This window comes from Amblyraja radiata, chromosome 1, assembly GCF_010909765.2.
Source record: "Amblyraja radiata isolate CabotCenter1 chromosome 1, sAmbRad1.1.pri, whole genome shotgun sequence".
NCBI lineage: Eukaryota > Metazoa > Chordata > Chondrichthyes > Rajiformes > Rajidae > Amblyraja > Amblyraja radiata.
In genome coordinates, this window is record NC_045956.1 from 189,887,121 (window position 1) to 189,905,030 (window position 17,910).

The following is a 17,910-nucleotide window of genomic DNA, read 5'->3' on the forward strand; positions in this document are numbered from 1 at the left end:
AAAGAATAGGAAACCTGCCCTGGAAGACATGTCCACCACTAGAAGGCAGAGGTAGAACACAAAGTGGAGGAACTCAGCGGGTACAAGTATCAGTTAGATACATCTTAGATCAGCATCTCAGGTACAGTACAAGTGTACAGCAGTAACGCACTGAGACAGTGTGCAGAGTCACCACTTTGGGGCCACTTTCAAGTCCCAGTGGTTGTAGGATCTAGACCCGACCATGAAGTTCCGTTGTATGTACCTGTACAAATGTCTTTTAAATGCTGTGAATACTCCCTGCCTCAGCTTCCTCCTCTGGCAGCTCGTTCCATACACCCACAGGCCTCTGATGAAGTAAATTTTGGAACCAGTGAGGATGTTGGGATACTTGACTATGTGGACACTGCTAAATGCTCGCTGAACTTTTATCTCCTGTTCTGTATTATGTTTACATATTCTGTTGTGCTGCAGCAAGCAAGAATTTCATTGTCCTATCTGGGACACGTGACAATAAAACTCTCTTGACTCTTGCTGGCTAAATGCCTCAGTGGTGACTAGTGAAGAGCTAAGTCACCAGGCCAGATGCTGAGCGTCTGCAATAGCCAAAATGTACATGCGGTTGAGCCAGTGACTGAAAAACATGATTAAGCTGCGAAGGGTTAATTGGCTAAGAAGTCACTACGGGAGTGATCGATGAGGGAGACATTAGACAATAGACAACAGGTGCAGGAGGAGGCCATTTGGCCCTTCGAGCCAGCACCGCCATCAATGTGATCATGGCTGATCGTTCCCAATCAGTACCCCATTCCTGCCTTCTCCCCATATCCCCTGACTCTGCTATTTTTAAGAGTCCTATCTAGCTCTCTCTTGAAAGCATCCAGAGAACCTGCCTCCACTGCCCTCTGAGGCAGAGAATTCCACAGACTCACCACTCTCTGTGAAAAAAAGTGTTTCCTCGTCTCCGTTCTAAATGGCTTACTACCCCAACATCGGGAAAATGTTTCCTGCCTCTAGCGCGTCCAAGCCCTTAACAATCTTATATGTTTCAATGAGATATCCTCTTAAGCAGACTATTATCTAAATGGTGGCCGACTAGGAAAAGGGGAGATTCAGCGAGACCTGGGTGTCATGGTACACCAGTCATTGAAAGTGGGCATGCAGGTGCAGCAGGCAGTGAAGAAAGCGAATGGTATGTTAGCTTTCATAGCAAAAGGATTTGAGTATAGGAGCAGGGAGGTTCTACTGCAGTTGTACAGGGTCTTGGTGAGACCACACCTGGAGTATTGCGTACAGTTTTGGTCTCCAAATCTGAGGAAGGACATTATTGCCATAGAGGTAGTGCAGAGAAGGTTCACCAGACTGATTCCTGGGATGTCAGGACTGTCTTATGAAGAAAGACTGGATAGACTTGGTTTATACTCTAGAATTTAGGAGATTGAGAGGGGATCTTATAGAAACTTACAAAATTCTTAAGGGGTTGAACAGGCTAGATGCAGGAAGATTGCTCCCGATGTTGGGGAAGTCCAGGACAAGGGGTCACAGCTTAAGGATAAGGGGGAAATCCTTTAAAACCGAGATGAGAAGAACTTTTTTCACACAGAGAGTGGTGAATCTCTGGAACTCCCTGCCACAGAGGGTAGTCGAGGCCAGTTAATTGGCTATATTTAAGAGGGAGTTAGATGTGGCCCTTGTGGCTAAGGGGATCAGAGGGTATGGAGAGATGGCAGGTACGGGATACTGAGTTGGATGATCAGCCATGATCATATTGAATGGCGGTGCAGGCTCGAAGGGCCAAATGGCCTACTCCTGCACCTAATTTCTATGTTTCTATGTTTCTATCCTCTCATCCTTCTAAACTTCTCAACTCCAGAGTGTACAAGCCCAGCTGCTCCATTCTCTCAGCATATGACAGTCCCGCCATCCCGGGAATTAACCTTGTAAACCTACGCTGCACTCCCTCAATAGCAAGAATGTCCTTCCTCAAATTAGGGGACCAAAACTGCACACAATACTACAGGTCCAGGAGTTGCTAAGGGGTTCTTCTTCTTCTTGCGTATGGCGTGCACAGCCTAAAGTTGTGGGACAACTTGTTCTATTTGATCTTATTCGATTGTGCACGCCGGGTTGATTGCATTCGTTGAAACAGGGCGGACCACGTGAAGGTTGCAATCTCCCATCCATCTGGGTGAGGGGTTGACTGCTCACAGGTCTTGCATCTGTCCACAATATACTTGCTGCTTCTCTCTTCCTCACATCTCAGTGAATATTTTCACCAACACCCCGTGTGTGAAAAAGTTGCCCCTCAGGTTCCTATTAAATCTTTTCCCCTCTCAGTTTAAACCTATGTCCTCTGGTTCTCGATTCCCCTACTCTGGACAAGAGACTCTGTACATCGACCCGATCTATTCCTCTCATGATTTTGTACACCTCTATAAGATTAGCCCTCATCCTCCTGTGCTCCAAGGAATAGTCCCAGCCTACTCAACCTCTCCCTATTGTCTGAAGAAGGGTCTCGACCCAAAATGTTCCTTTGTTCCATAGATGCTGCCTCACCCGCTGAGTTTCTCCAGCGTTTTTGTCTACCTTCGATTTTTCCAGCTTCTGCAGTTCCTTCTTAAACATTCCTCCTATAACTCACACTCTCTAATCCTGGCGACATCCTTGTAAATCTTCTCTGAACCCTTTCCAGCTTGACAACATCTTTCTGATAACACAGTGCCAAGAAATGAACACAATATTCTAAATGCGGCCTCACCGACGTCAAATACAACTGCAATATGACCTCCCAACTTACGATAAGTATTCACTTTGGTCATGGTCAAGTCATTGAAGCATGGGAAGTCAATGACTGATAGAGTAATACATAGAGTTGCCAGGACTAGAGGATCTGTTGTCAGGACTAGAAGGTGTGAACTATAGGGAGAGGTTGAGTAGGCTGGGACTCTATTCCTTGGAGCGCAGGAGGATGAGGGGTGATCTTTGTGCATCTACCAATCTATTCCTCTCATGATCTTATAGAGGTGTATAAGATCATGACAGGAATAGATCGGGAAGATGCACAGAGTCTCTTGCCCAGAGTTGGGGAATCGATGATCAGAGGACACGGGTTCAAGGTGAAGGGGAAAAGGTCTAATAGGAATCCGAGGGGTAACTTTTTCGCACAAAGGGTGGTGGGTGTATGGAACGAGCTGCCAGAGGAGGTAGTTGAGACTGGGATTATCCCAACATTTAAGAAAAAGTTAGACAGGTACATGGATAGGACAGGTGTGGAGGGATATGGATCAAGCGCAGGCAGGTGGGACTTGTGTAGCTGGGACATGTTGGCTGGTGTGGGCAAATTGGGCCGTGGGGCCTGTTTCCACACTGTGTCACTCTATGACTCTAGCATGGAAACAGACCATTCAGCCCAACTTGCCCATGCTGACCAAGATGCCCCATTTACATTGGTCCCACCTGCCTGTGTTTGGCCCATGTTCCTCTAAACCGTTCCCATCCATGTACCCGATCTTGCCCTTCCCCACAGTTGTGACAGTCACAGATTCATAGAGTCATACAACATGGAAACAGGCCCTTCGGCCCATTGAGTCTGTGCTGACCACCAGCCCCCTGTTGATTCTGATCCCATTTGATTCTCCCCTTTTCCCCCCGGATGCAACTCCTAGCCCGCACAAGGGGGGGCAAATTACAGAGGTCAGTTAACCCACTGACCCCACATGCCTTTGGGGCGGAGGGAGGAAACCTGAGTACTCGGGGAAATCTACGCGGACCCCACAGGGAGAACGTGCAAACTCCACACAGGCAGCACCAGAGGTGGGGATTGAACCTGGGCCGCTGGTGATGGGAGGCAGCGGCTCTACCCCCTCCCCCACCCTGCCACCCTAATACCGGCATGCCCCAATGCCACGGTGCAGCGCGCAGTTGGTGCATGGTTCCTACCCCAGTGCAGTGTCCATGATGCAGCCAATGAATCGGTTCTCACAGAAACAGTTGCGTTCCGCTGTGTCGTGGGTCAGTCCCAGGTTGTGACCCAGCTCATGGGCCAGGGTGGCCGACACCATCAGGAAGCTGTGGTTGATGTCCTGGGAACAAGGGCAAGAACAGCCTGAGATACCACCAGGGGGGCGCCGTCAGCGATGGCTGCCTCGCCAACAGTCTGTCTGTCTTTTATCTTTTTTGTGTGTTATTTTTAGTGTGTTTTAATAGTTTGTGTTAATGTTCTCTGGTTTGTTTTATGTGTGGGGGGGGGGGGTGGGGGAGGGGGAAACTTTTATCCAATCTCTTACCTTGCCGGAGATGCGATTGTTTTCCGGATCGTATCTCCGGTCGCTCTGCGGCCTAACATCGTGGAGCTGGAGGTCGGGCTTGGAACTGACTTTTAGCCCCACCGCAGGGACGTGGACTTACCATCGGAGCCGATCCCTTGCCTGGGATCGACACTCCAACCGCGGCCAGTGGATTTCACCATCGAGGAGCTCGCAGTCTCGGGTAGAGACCGATGTCGGGAAGCTCCAAACGACGCAGGAGGTTCGACTAGTCCTGACCTGGGGTTTGATCGGCCGGCGCGGGGGAGCTGACATCCCCCCCAATGCAGGAGCTTGATCGCTCTGACCCGGGGGCTTAAACACCGGCGGCTACGGGAGCCAAGATTGTCCCATCAACGGAAGGATCGAGGCCTCCGACCGCGGGAGAACAAAGAAGAGTCATGTTCCCGATGTTGGGGGAGTCCAGAACCAGGGGCCACAGTTTAAGAATAAGGAGTAAGCCATTTAGAACGGAGATGAGGAAACACTTTTTCACACAGAGAGTGGTGAGTCTGTGGAATTCTCTGCCTCAGAGGGCGGTAGAGGCAGGTTCTCTGGATACTTTCAAGGGAGAGCTAGATAGGGCTCTTAAAGATAGCGGAGTCAGGGGATATGGGGAGAAGGCAGGAACGGGGTACTGATTGGGGATGATCAGCCATGATCACATTGAATGGCGGTGCTGGCTCGAAGGGCCAAATGGCCTACTCCTGCACCTATTGTCTATTGTTTATTGTCTAAGAGAAAAGATTGAACTTTTTCTCGCCTTCCATCATAGTGAGGAATGTGGAGGAGTCACTGTGGTGGATGTTTATGTTAAAATGTATTTAGTGTTCTGTTGCTTTTTATTGGTATGACTGTATGGCAAATGAAATTCTTTGTATGTTGGAAAACATACTTGGATAATAAACATAGAAACATAGAAATTAGGTGCAGGAGTAGGCCATTCGGCCCTTCGAGCCTGCACCGCCATTCAATATGATCATGGCTGATCATCCAACTCAGTATCCCGTACCTGCCTTCTCTCCATACCCTCTGATCCCCTTAGCCACAAGAGCCACATCTAACTCCCTCTTAAATATAGCCAATGAACTGGCCTCGACTACCCTCTGTGGCAGGGAGTTCCAGAGATTCACCACTCTCTGTGTGAAAAAAGTTCTTCTCATCTCGGTTTTAAAGGATTTCCCCCTTATCCTTAAGCTGTGACCCCTTGTCCTGGACTTCCCCAACATCGGGAGCAATCTTCCTGCATCTAGCCTGTCCAACCCCTTAAGAATTTTGTAAGTTTCTATAAGATCCCCTCTCAATCTCCTAAATTCTAGAGAGTATAAACCAAGTCTATCCAGTCTTTCTTCATAAGACAGTCCTGACATCCCAGGAATCAGTCTGGTGAACCTTCTCTGCACTCCCTCTATGGCAATAATGACCTTCCTCAGATTTGGAGACCAAAACTGTACGCAATACTCCAGGTGTGGTCTCACCAAGACCCTGTACAACTGCAGTAGAACCTCCCTGCTCCTATACTCAAATCCTTTTGCTGTGAAAGCTAACATACCATTCGCTTTCTTCACTGCCTGCTGCACCTGCATGCCCACTTTCAATGACTGGTGTACCATGACACCCAGGTCTCGCTGCATCTCCCCTTTTCCTAGTCGGCCACCATTTAGATAATAGTCTGCTTTCCTGTTTTTGCCACCAAAATGGAGAACCTCACATTTATCCACATTATACTGCATCTGCCAAACATTTGCCCAATCACCCAGCCTATCCAAGTCACCTTGCAGTCTCCTAGCATCCTCCTCACAGCTAACACTGCCCCCCAGCTTAGTGTCATCCGCAAACGTGGAGATATTGCCTTCAATTCCCTCATCCAGATCATTAATATATATTGTAAATAGCTGGGGTCCCAGCACTGAGCCTTGCGGTACCCCACTAGTCACTGCCTGCCATTGTGAAAAGGACCCGTTTACTCCTACTCTTTGCTTCCTGTTTGCCAGCCAGTTCTCTATCCACATCAATACTGAACCCCCAATGCCGTGTGCTTTAAGTTTGTAAACTAATCTCTTATGTGGGACCTTGTCGAAAGCCTTCTGGAAGTCCAGATACACCACATCCACTGGTTCTCCCCTATCCACGCTACTAGTTACATCCTCGAAAAATTCTATAAGATTCGTCAGACATGATTTACCTTTTGTAAATCCATGCTGACTTTGTCCAATGATTTCACCACTTTCCAAATGTGCTGCTATCCCATCTTTAATAACTGACTCTAGCAGTTTCCCCACTACCGATGTTAGACTAACTGGTCTGTAATTCCCCGTTTTCTCTCTCCCTCCCTTCTTAAAAAGTTGGGTTACATTTGCTACCAGCCAATCCTCAGGAACTACTCCAGAATCTAAAGAGTTTTGAAAGATTATTACTAATGCATCCACTATTTCTGGAGCTACTTCCTTAAGTACTCTGGGATGCAGCCTATCTGGCCCTGGGGATTTATCGGCCTTTAATCCATTTAATTTACCCAACACCACTTCCCGGCTAACCTGGATTTCACTCAATTCCTCCAACTCCTTTGACCCGCGGTCCCCTGCTATTTCCGGCAGATTATTTATGCCTTCCTAAGTGAAGACGGAACCAAAGTAGTTATTCAATTGGTCCGCCATATCCTTGTTCCCCATGATCAACTCACCTGTTTCTGACTGCAAGGGACCTACATTTGTTTTAACTAATCTCTTTCTTTTCACATATCTTTCATATCACATTTCACATAAAGTATGATAATGATTAGAACCGGCAGGACAACACTGATGCCAGTCACAGAAGCTCATCAGTCATAGGAGCAGAATTAGGCAATTCGGCCCAATGAGGCTACTCTGCCATTCAATCATGGCTGATCTATCTTTCCCCCTCAACCCCATTCTCCTGCCATCTATCTCCCCATAACCCCTGATGCCCACACTCATTTCATGGAAGGAAGCAGAGGGCGATGGGCGTGTGGCCTTCAGGGCGACCGAGGGGGAACGTTGATAGGAGGGTCCCACCAGGCAGACCCTGCTCACCACCGCCGCAGACCCTCGATGGAGGACCTCGCGCAGGTCACAGGGAGAACGCACAAACTACGTACAGACGACACCCCTATTCAGGATCGAACCCGGGTCTCTGCCGCTGTAAGGCAGCGACTCTACCGCTGCGCCAACGTGCTGCCCCAATACTTGGTAACTTTCTTGGCAACTTGTGGCGATTGTTCTGTGTACGCAAAAACAAGGAGTTTCACTGTACCTTCACGGTACTTGTGACAATAATGTGTCTATCTATCTATCGATCTATCTACCTAGTGGAAAGTTGCTTTTCGGACTGGAGGCCTGTAACTAGTGGTGTGCCTCAGGGTTTGTCGCTGGGCCCGTTACTGTTTGTCATCTACATCAATGAATTGGATGAGAACATACAGGGCAAGATGAGCAAGTTTGTTGATGATACAAAAGTGAGTGGTTTTGCAGATAGTGAAGATGGTTGTGAACGATTGCAGCAGGATCTGGATCGATTGGCCAGGTGGGCGGAGGAATAGTTGATGGAATTTTATACAGAGAAGTGTGAGGTGTTGCATTTTGGGACGTCGAACAAGGGCAGGACCTACATAGTGAATGGTAGAGCTCTGGGTAGTGTTGTAGAGCAGAGGAATCTAGGAGTACAGGTGCATGGTTCCATGAAGGTCGAGTCGCAGGTAGATAAGGTGGTCACAAAGGCTTTTGGCACATTGAATATTGAGTATAGAAGTTGGGAGGTCATGCTGCAGTTGTATAAGACGTTGGTGAGACCGCATTTAGAATAGTGTGTTCAGTTCTGGGCACCATGTTATAGGAAAGATATTGTCAAGCTGGAAAGGGTACAGAGAAGATTTACGAGGATGTTGCCAGGACTAGAGGGTGTGAGCTACAGGGAGAGGTTGAGTAGGCTGGGTCTCTATTCCATGGAGCGCAGGAGGATGAGGGGTGATCATATAGAGGTGTACAAAATCAAGAGGGGAATAGATCGGGTAGATGCACAGAGTCTCTTGCCCAGAGTAGGGGAATCGAGGACCAGAGGACATAGGTTCAAGGTGAAGGGGAAAAGATTTAATAGGAATCTGAGGGGTAATTTTTTCACACAAAGTGGTGGGTGTATGGAACAAGCTGCCAGAGGAGGTAGTTGAGGCTGGGACTATCCCAACATTTAAGAAACAGTTAGACAGGTACATGGATAGGACAGGCTTAGATGGATATGGGCCAAACACGGGTAGGTGGGACTAGTGTAACTGGGACATTGTTGGCCAGTGTGGGCAAGTTGGGCCGAAGGGCCTGTTTCCACACTGTATCTTCACTCTATGACTCTATAATGAAGAACCTGTCAATCCGCTTTAAACATAGCCAATGACTTGGCCTCCACCGCCATCTGTGGCAATGAATTCCAGAGTCAGGTTTAGGTTCATTATTGTCATGTGTACTGAGGTACATTGAAAAACTTTGCTCTGCTTGCTATCCAAAAAGATCAGATAATCTATATTACTAAAAGTCTGATCTTGACCGCTTTTGGCTCGCTGTGGCGTGATTTTTCCCATCGATGAAAAATCTGCTGCCCCTGCTGGTGGGAGGGGGGAGGGACTATAAAACCCGGAAGTGGTGTGCCTCACTCAGTCTCTGCAAGATGGAGGAAGCCACAGGGTCACGTCTCTCTGAATAACACTAAACACATGTCTACTCAACTGTGAGTGCCCTTAATGTGGTTTGAAAATGAAAATATGGTTGGTTTGAAGTACAAATGCACTGCAAATGGCTGTTTGGGTGGGGTGTTTTGGGTTGAAGTGGAAATGCACTGCAAATGGCTGTTTGGCTAAACTTGACAACTTTCTGTTTGCACTATATTGATTTTAGATAAAACGCTACCACTTACGGCTGTGATTTTTAACCATCTTACTCAGTCCCCCTCAGCTCATCAGGTGCAAAGGATTCAATGAATAATAAAAGTGTTATTAGTGTTTAAAAAATGTTGAGAATCTCTCTCCTGTGAATCACGCCATGAAGGCCACACCTTTTCCGGGGGGAGGGATTATAAAACCCGGAGGTGTGGGTGTGGCTCAGTCTCTGCATGATGGGGGAGGGAGAGGTCACGACTCTGTCTGAGCTGTGAATCAACTGAACACACTGAATGTCTGCTGAACTGTGAGTGTGGTGTTTTGTGTGGTTTTATGGTGGTTTTACCCTGCTTGAAATGGTATGAAACTGCATTTGAATGTGATGGCCTTGCACCCTGCATGAAATGGTATGAAACTGCATTTGAATTTGGTGGCCTTGCACCCTCCTTGAAATGGTATGAAACTGCATTTGAATTTGGTGGCCCTGCACCCTGCTTGAAGTGGTTGGAAACTGTACCTGAATTTGGTGGCCTTACGCCCTGCTTGAAGTGGTATGAAACTGAACCTGAATTTGGTGGCCTTGCACCCTGCTTGAAGTGGTATGAAACTGCACTTGAATTTTGTGGCCTTGCACCCTGCTCAATGAGGTAAGAAACTGCACTTGAATTCGGTGGCCTTGCACCCTGCTTGAAATGGTAGGAAAATTGATTTGAATTTGGTGGCCTAGCACTCTGCTTGAAATGGAATTTCAAGGAATAGCCGTGAGTCAACTGCCAGCCCACCAGCCGTGAGTCAACTGCCAGCCCACCAGCCGTGAGTGAGCTGTCAGCACATCAGGCTTGAGGGACTGAGCTGCCACCCCAAGAATCCATTTGGCCCACAATGTCCAGACTAGCCTTCTGGAGACCAGTAGTCCCTGCAGCCAACAGCACCCATACCAGCGCTCCAGAAAGCCCCCCCACCCCTGATTTCAGTACAGGAGTAAAGAGGTTTTTCTGCAGTTGTAAAGGGCTCTGGTGAGACCACATCAGAAGTATTGTGTACAGTTTTGGTCTCCTAATTTGAGGAAGGACATCCTTGTGATTGAGGCAGTGCAGCGTAGGTTCACGAGATTGATCCCTGGGATGGCGGGACTGTCATATGAGGAAGGATTAAAAAGACTAGGCTTGTATTCATTGGAGTTTAGAACGATGAGGGCGAGATCTTATAGAAACATATAAAATTATAAAAGGACTGGACAATCTAGATGTAGGAAAAATGCTCCCAATGTTGGGCGAATCCAGAACCAGGGGCCGCAGTCTTAGGATAAAGGGGAGGTCATTTAAGACTGAGATGAGAAAAAACTGAGGTGAGAAAATAACTTTTTCACCCAGAGAGTTGTGAATTTGTGGAATTCCCAGTGGAGGCCAAGTCACTGGATGGATTTAAGAGAGAGTAAAGGGCCTGTCCCACCAGCATGCGTCTAGCGCGACCAAATGTGGTGGCTTGAGGCGTACAGCCTCGCGGGGCCGGTCCCAATTCGAACCGCGGAGCCGTTTGGAGTTGTGCGGGGCTGGTCCCGACATCAAACTCACCAATCAGCTGGGCAGGAGATGGGCCGACTGAACTTGGACGTCGCATGGCGTCGGGCGGTGACGTTATCACGCAACGGCATGCCGGGCTGTGACGTCATCGCGCAACGCCACGCGCTAGGCGTACGACGTCAGGACGCTGCGCATGACGTCAAGATGCTGCGTATGCCCATTGAGACGTTGCGTACGGCCTCAATGCGGCTGCGGGCCGACAGGCCGTTGTCACGCGGGATTTTCGGACAGTGCAAGATTTTCGGAGCCCCGCGCGATGTCGGGACCAGCCCCGCACAACTCCATATGCCTCCGCTGATCGAAGTGGGACTGGCCCCGCGAGGCCTCCTGCACCTATTTTCTATGTTTCTATTATGTTGACTGCTTTCACAAGTTGGGTGGTGATGATGGTCAATGTTGGTGTGGGTGCGTGCGATAGTGCTGTGGGTCGGGTCACTTGAGCGTCTGGTTCAGGGGATGGATCTGTGGAGACGGGGAGTCGGTGCTCACCAGGTTTACTCCTCCGGAATTGCTTGTTGAACAAATGGAGCCAAAAGATGCCAGGCCCCCGGTCCCCTTGTCAAAAATGCCGCCCCTGCAAAAGAGAGATGGCCGCACGTTACATTACAGCTGTGAGACGTCGGTGAGGCCACACAGAATTCCCGGCTACAGGAAGGATGGCTTTAAGCTGGAAAGAATGCAGCAAAGATTTGCCAGGGTGTCGCCAGGACTCGAGGGCTTGAGCAATAGAGAGAGTCATAGAGTGATACAGTGTGGAAACAGGCCCTTTGTGCAACTTGTCCACACCGACCAACATGCCCCATCTACACTAGTCCCACCTTACTGAATTTATTGAAACATATAAGATTATTAAGGGTTTGTACATGCTAGAGGCAGGAAACATGTTCCCGATGTTGGGGGAGTCCAGAACCAGGGGCCACAGTTTAAGAATAAGGAGTAAGCCATTTAGAACAGAGACGAGGAAACACAGAGAGCAGTGAGTCTGTGGAATTCTCTGCCGCAGAGGGCGGTGGAGGCCGGTTCTCTGGATACTTTCAAGAGAGAGCTAGATAGGGCTCTTAAAGATAGCGGAGTCAGGGGATATGGGGAGAAGGCAGGAACGGGGTACTGATTGGGGATGATCAGCCATGATCACATTGAAAGGCGGTGCTGACTTGAAGGGCCGAATGGCCTACTCCTGCACCTATTATCTATTGTGTTTGGCCATATCCCTCCAAACCTAAATGTACCCGTCTGTTTGTTAACCATTGAGCTTCTACAGGTGGACAGTAGAGAGAACAGTACAGTAAAGCTGACTGGTTGCATCGTGGCCTGGTTCGGCAACTTGAACGTCCAGGAGGGAAGAAGACTGCCCAGTCCATCACTGGTACTGACCTCCCCACCATCGAAGGGATCCCCTCCCCATCGAAAGTACTTGGGGAGGGGGGTGGAACAGGTGGGAAAAGGTGAGTGAACCAGGGAGTTGCGGAGGGAATGGTCTCTCTGCAGAAGGCAGGAATGAGATGGGAAGAGGTGACTAGTGGTGGCATCCCGTTGGAGTTGACTAAAATGTTGGAGGATTGTGTGTGGGGCCGAGGGGCTGTATGACTCCATCTCTACTTCACACTGCCTGGGGAAAGCAGCCAGAACAGTCACGGGCCTGTGTCAGTGACTATGATGGGAGCAGGGTGGGTGTGTGTTGGAGGGCTGTGTGTGTGTCTATAATGAGGGCAGGGTGGGTGTGTGTGTGTACTGGGTGTGACCATGATGGGAGCAGGGTGGGTGTGAGTTGGGGCTGGGAGTGACTATGATGGGAGCAGGGTGTGTGTGTGTGGGTACTGGGTGTGTCTATGATGGGAGCAGGGTGTGTGTGTGTGTGGGTGCTTTGTGTGTCTATGATCGGAGCAGGGTGTGTGTGTGTGTGTACTGGGTGTGTCTAAGATGGGAGCAGGGTGGGTGTGTGTGTGTGTGTACTGGGTGTGTCTATAATGAGGGCAGGGTGGGTGTGTGTGTGTACTGGGTGTGACCATGATGGGAGCAGGGTGGGTGTGAGTTGGGGCTGGGTGTGTCTATGATGGGAGCAGGGTGGGTGTGAGTCGGGGCTGGGTGTGTCTATGATGGGAGCAGGGTGGGTGTGAGTCGGGGCTGGGTGTGTCTATGATGAGGGCAGGGTGGGTGTGAGTCGGGGCTGGGTGTGCAACACTCACAAGATGAGGTGGGCGTTGTCATTGTAGAGTCGTGGGAGTAGGACTTTCTCTCTCCAATTTAGGAAGCGTGCCAGCGTTATCTGAGCGTTCCTTTCCACCACGATCTGGTCTGTGGTCCACACCTCGACCCCAATCAGAGCGATGCGGATGTTGAATGTTCTGTAGTACTGCGGGTGAGAGCAATGGGGGGAGGGGGGGTTAGATCCAGTGTTTCATTGTCACTTACTGCATGAATACGACCGTAAGGCACAGGAGAAGAATTAGGCCATTCGGCCCATCGGGTCTACTCCACCATTCCATCATGGCTGATTTTTCTTCTCAACCCCATTACTAACCCAGAACCTGTCCATCTCCGCTTTAAAAACACACTATGACCTGGCCTCCACCATCGTCTGTGGCAATGAATTCCACAGATTCACCACAATAACACAACAAATAGATGTACCATAATCAGTGACACAATCATTGGTAGCGGTATTCAGTAACCAGGCCATGATGTACACGTGGCAGCAGGATGTACTGTACAGAGACCATCACAGGTCGCAGCTGATGTACAGAGGTTAGTGAATGAATACGTTTATTGGTCAAGTATTGTGGACAAGTGCCCCGTGGATGACCTGTGGGCAGGTGTCCTGTGGATAGGTGATCTGTGGGCAGCTAACTACACCTGTGGGCAGGTGTCCTGTGGATAGGTGATCTGTGGGCAGCTAACTACACCTGTGGACAGGTGAACTGCAGACAGGTAGATACACCTGTGGACAGGTAGCTACACCTGTGGACAGGTAGCTACACCTGTGGACAGGTAGCTACACCTGTGGATAGGTGATCTGTGGGCAGCTAACTACACCTGTGGACAGGTGAAATGCAGACAGGTAGCTACACCTGTGGACAGGTGAACTGCGGACAGGTGAACTGTGGGCAGGTAGCTACACCTGTGGACAGGTAGCTACACCTGTGGACAGGTGAAATGTGGGCAGCTAACTACACCTGTGGACAGGTGAACTGCGGACAGGTAGCTACACCTGTGGACAGGTAAAATACAGACAGGTAGCTACACCTGTGGACAGGTGAACTGCGGACAGGTGAACTGTGGGCAGGTAGCTACACCTGTGGACAGGTACCTACACCTGTGGACAGGTGAACTGCGGACAGGTGAAATGCGGACAGGTAGCTACACCTGTGGACAGGTAGATACACCTGTGGACAGGTGAACTGTGGGCAGCTAACTACACCTGTGGCCAGGTGAACTGCGGACAGGTAGCTACACCTGTGGACAGGTAAAATGCGGACAGGTGACCCATGGGCAGGGAGTGAGCACACCTGTGTACGGAGGAGAGGTGCAGAGGTAATGTGGGCGTATCTGCGTAAGGGACCCTGACCCCAACACTCACCAGGTCAATGGCATTGGCCACGTTGATCATTCTCTGCGTCACCCTCGCTTTGTTGCTCCCGTAAGACTGGTACTGGAAAATAACCATAGGGTTGGTGATTCAGTGGGCAGAACACCAAATCACAGTGGCCCCCAGGCAACCCAACCATCTAATCTACCCACCCCGTCCCTCCCCACACTGCCCCCACCGCCCACAATTACACCCGCACACCACTACCCACCCATCGCTCACTCTGAGCCCACTGCCCCTTCTCGAGCCCCAGAGCCAACTGTGGCTGCACTGCTCCACAACCTCATTCACTGTGTCTATCTTTAGTTTGGTTTAGAGATCAAGTGTGGAAACAGGCCCTTCGGCCCACCAGGTCCACGCCAACCAGCGAACCACGCACATTAACACTATCCTACACACACTAGGGACAATGCTTACATACACCAAGCCAATTAACCTACAAACCTGTACGTTTTGGAGTGTGGGAGGAAACCGAAGATCTCGGAGAAAACCCACGCAGGTCACGGGGAGAACGTACAAACTCTGTACAGCTGCCAGAGGAAACTATAGAAGAGCATTCAATGATGACTTTTAAAAGACATTTGGACAGATGTATGGACAGGAAGGCATTGGAGGAGTTTGGGCAAATGCAGGCAAATTGGACTAGCCCAGAATGCCAACTTGGTGGGCACGGATAAGGTGGGCCGAAGGGCCTGTTGCCGTGCTGTACAGCTCCGTGACTATCTCTTCTCATTCTGCTGAGGCCCAACCTGTACAACCTGTTTTTATGTCAACGGCCTCTTCACAGAGCCCCTCCCCGCAGCCTTCCGTTCCCTTAGAGCCACCTAGAGACTTGAGATGGGGTCAGGGATGTGCAGCACAGAAACAGGCCCTTCGGCCCACCCTGGTCTAGCCCCATTTGGCCCATTACTCTAAAAAAAAACTATTCATATATCTGTCCAAATGTCTTTTAAATGTTGTAATTGTATCCACAATAGTCTCCCTAATCACCGGCTTGTCCTTGGATGTCCTTGGACCTTACGATTCCACTGTGCAACAACATTATGTAGCCCCTTGACATTGATATGGTAGTTTGTCTTTACCCAGTGGGTAAGATCCTACACACCATCCACTAACTTCATGCACATTCACAGAGTCATACAGTACAGAAACAATAGACAATAGACGGTACACAAAACAAAAAGCTGGAGAAACTCAGCGGGTGCAGCAGCATCTATGGAGCGAAGGAAATAGGCAACGTTTCGGGCCGAAACCCTTCTTCAGACCCGAAACGGCACGAAACGTTGCCTATTTCCTTCACTCCATAGATTCTGCTGCACCCGCTGAGTTTCTCCAGCTTTTTTTTGTGTACCTTCGATTTTCCAGCATCTGCAGTTCCTTCTTGAACACAATAGACAATAGGTGCAGGAGTAGACCATTTGGCCCTTCGAGCCAGCACCGCCATTCAATGTGATCATGGCTGATCATCCCCAATCAGTACCCCGTTCCTGCCATCTCTCCATATCCCCTGACTCCGCTATTTTTAAGAGCCCTATCTAGCTCTCTTTTGAAAGCATCCAGAGATGGGGCCCTCAGCCCAACATACCAATGCCAACCAACATGCCCCATCTAAGCTCATTCTATTTGTCTACCTTTAACCCAGTTCTAAACCTTTCCTATCCATGTACCTGTCCAAATGTCTTTTAAATGTTGTGATAGTCCCCGCCTCCTCTGCCACAACGTTCCATACACCCATGTGGACAAAGTTTGATTCCTATTAAAGGTCAGATTGCCGGGCGAGGGAATGGGAGGGGAAGGAGAAGTCGAGCTGAGGCCGTACAGAAGGCGCAGCAGACCCGGGGAGTTGAGGTCCTCTCCATGTTCCCTATGTTTTGTGTAGCTTGAGTCTCTCATTACCACACTTCACACACTTCACAGCATTCATGTACGGAGTTGTCCAAGTCCCCAGCATATGACGAGCGTTTGTCGGCACTGGGTCTGTGCTCGCTGGAGTTTAGAAGAATAAGGGGGATCTCATTGAAACTTACAGAATAGTCAGTCTTGGATAGAGTGACAGACATTAGACATAGAAAATAGGTGAAGAAGGAGGCCATTCGGCCCTTCGAGCCAGCACCACCATTCATTGTGATCTTGGCTGATCGTCCCCTATCAATAACCCGTGCCTGCCTTCTCCCCATATCCCTTGACTCCACTAGCCCCTAGAGCTCTATCTAACTCTCCCTTAAATCCATCCAGTGACTTGGCCTCCACTGCCCTCTGTGGCAGGGAATTCCATAAATTCACAACTCTCTGGGTGAAAAAGTTTTTTCTCACCTCAGTCTTAAATGACCTCCCCTTTATTCTAAGACTGTGGCCCCAGGTTCTGGATTCGCCCAACATTGGGAACATTTTTCCTGCCTCTAGTGTGTCCAAGCCATTAACAATCTTATATGTTTCTATAAGATCCCCCTCATCCTTCTAAACTCCAGTGAACACAAGCCTAGTCTTTTTAATCTTTCCTCATCTGACAGTCCCGCCATCCCAGGGATCAATCTCGTGAACCTACGCTGCACTGCCTCAATCACAAATGTATGTGGGGAGGATGTTTCCACTAGAACCAGAGGCCTTAGCATCAGAATTAAAGGACCTCCCTTTAGCAAGGAGATGAGTCAGAATTTGTTTGGCCAGAGGGTGGTGAATCTGTGAAATTCATTGTCACAGGCGACTGTGGAGGCCAAGTCAGTGGACATTTTTAAGGCGGAGATTGACAGATTCTTGATTAATAAGGATGTCAGGGGTTATTAGGAGAATCCAGGAGAATGGGGTTGAGAGGAAAAGATAGATCAGCCATGATTGTATGGTGGCATAGACTTGATGGGCTGAATGGTCTTATGCTGCTCCTGAAAGTTATGAACTAACCTCCTGAAAGTAGCAACAAGCAGCTAGAGTGGTAATGAAGGCATGTGGGGTATGCTTGTCTTCATAGGTCGGGGCATTGTGTGTCTGTCAGAGTCAGAAAGTCATGATGCAGCCCCATAAGACTTTGGTTCGATCGCATGTGGAGTATTGCTTGCAATTCTGGTCACCCCCATTACAGGGCAGGGTGGTGGGGCAGGGTGGTGGGGATACAGAGATAAGGGGGGGGGGGGGGGTGTGTGTGCGTGCGTGCGTGCGTGCGTGCGTGCGCGCACAGTGAGGAGGGGGGGTGTGGACAGGGCTGGGGTCAGGGGTCAGGGGGAGACACCCACCTCTGCATTGTCGGTCACCAACACCAGCTCGATGTACTTCATCTCCTGCAGGACATCCCTCTTCATCTGGAACAGGGAAGTGAGTTGTTAGTGAGATCACAACTGCCTCAATCTCCGTTTGTTCCGCGCGGCAGAGGAACATCGGTGTTCCCCGGCACCATGCCTGACTCCCCCGCCCACGGGACTGGGAACTGGGAAAAAATATAGAAACATAGACAACAGGTGCAGGAGGAGGCCATTCAGGATATACTGGAAACTCACCACTATACCAGGAACTCACCACTATACCGGGAACTCACCACTATACCGGGAACTCACTACTATACCGGGAACTCACTACTATACCGGG

The 17,910-nt window shown here is 49.5% G+C and overlaps 1 protein-coding gene across 3 annotated transcripts in view; it reads right to left on the minus strand.

Moving 5' to 3' along the window:
* LOC116982817 (disintegrin and metalloproteinase domain-containing protein 12-like) overlaps positions 1 to 17,910 on the minus strand; it is a 118,636-nt gene that overhangs the window by 36,447 nt on the left and 64,279 nt on the right. For all 3 annotated transcript variants that reach the window (XM_033036316.1, XM_033036298.1, XM_033036307.1), the window contains exons 7-11: positions 17,562 to 17,627; positions 14,326 to 14,397; positions 12,935 to 13,101; positions 11,238 to 11,322; positions 3,919 to 4,061 (exon numbers count right to left, since the gene is read on the minus strand). In XM_033036316.1, the coding sequence (XP_032892207.1) occupies positions 3,919 to 4,061; positions 11,238 to 11,322; positions 12,935 to 13,101; positions 14,326 to 14,397; positions 17,562 to 17,627 (533 nt within the window). The remainder of the gene's footprint in view (positions 1 to 3,918; positions 4,062 to 11,237; positions 11,323 to 12,934; positions 13,102 to 14,325; positions 14,398 to 17,561; positions 17,628 to 17,910) is intronic.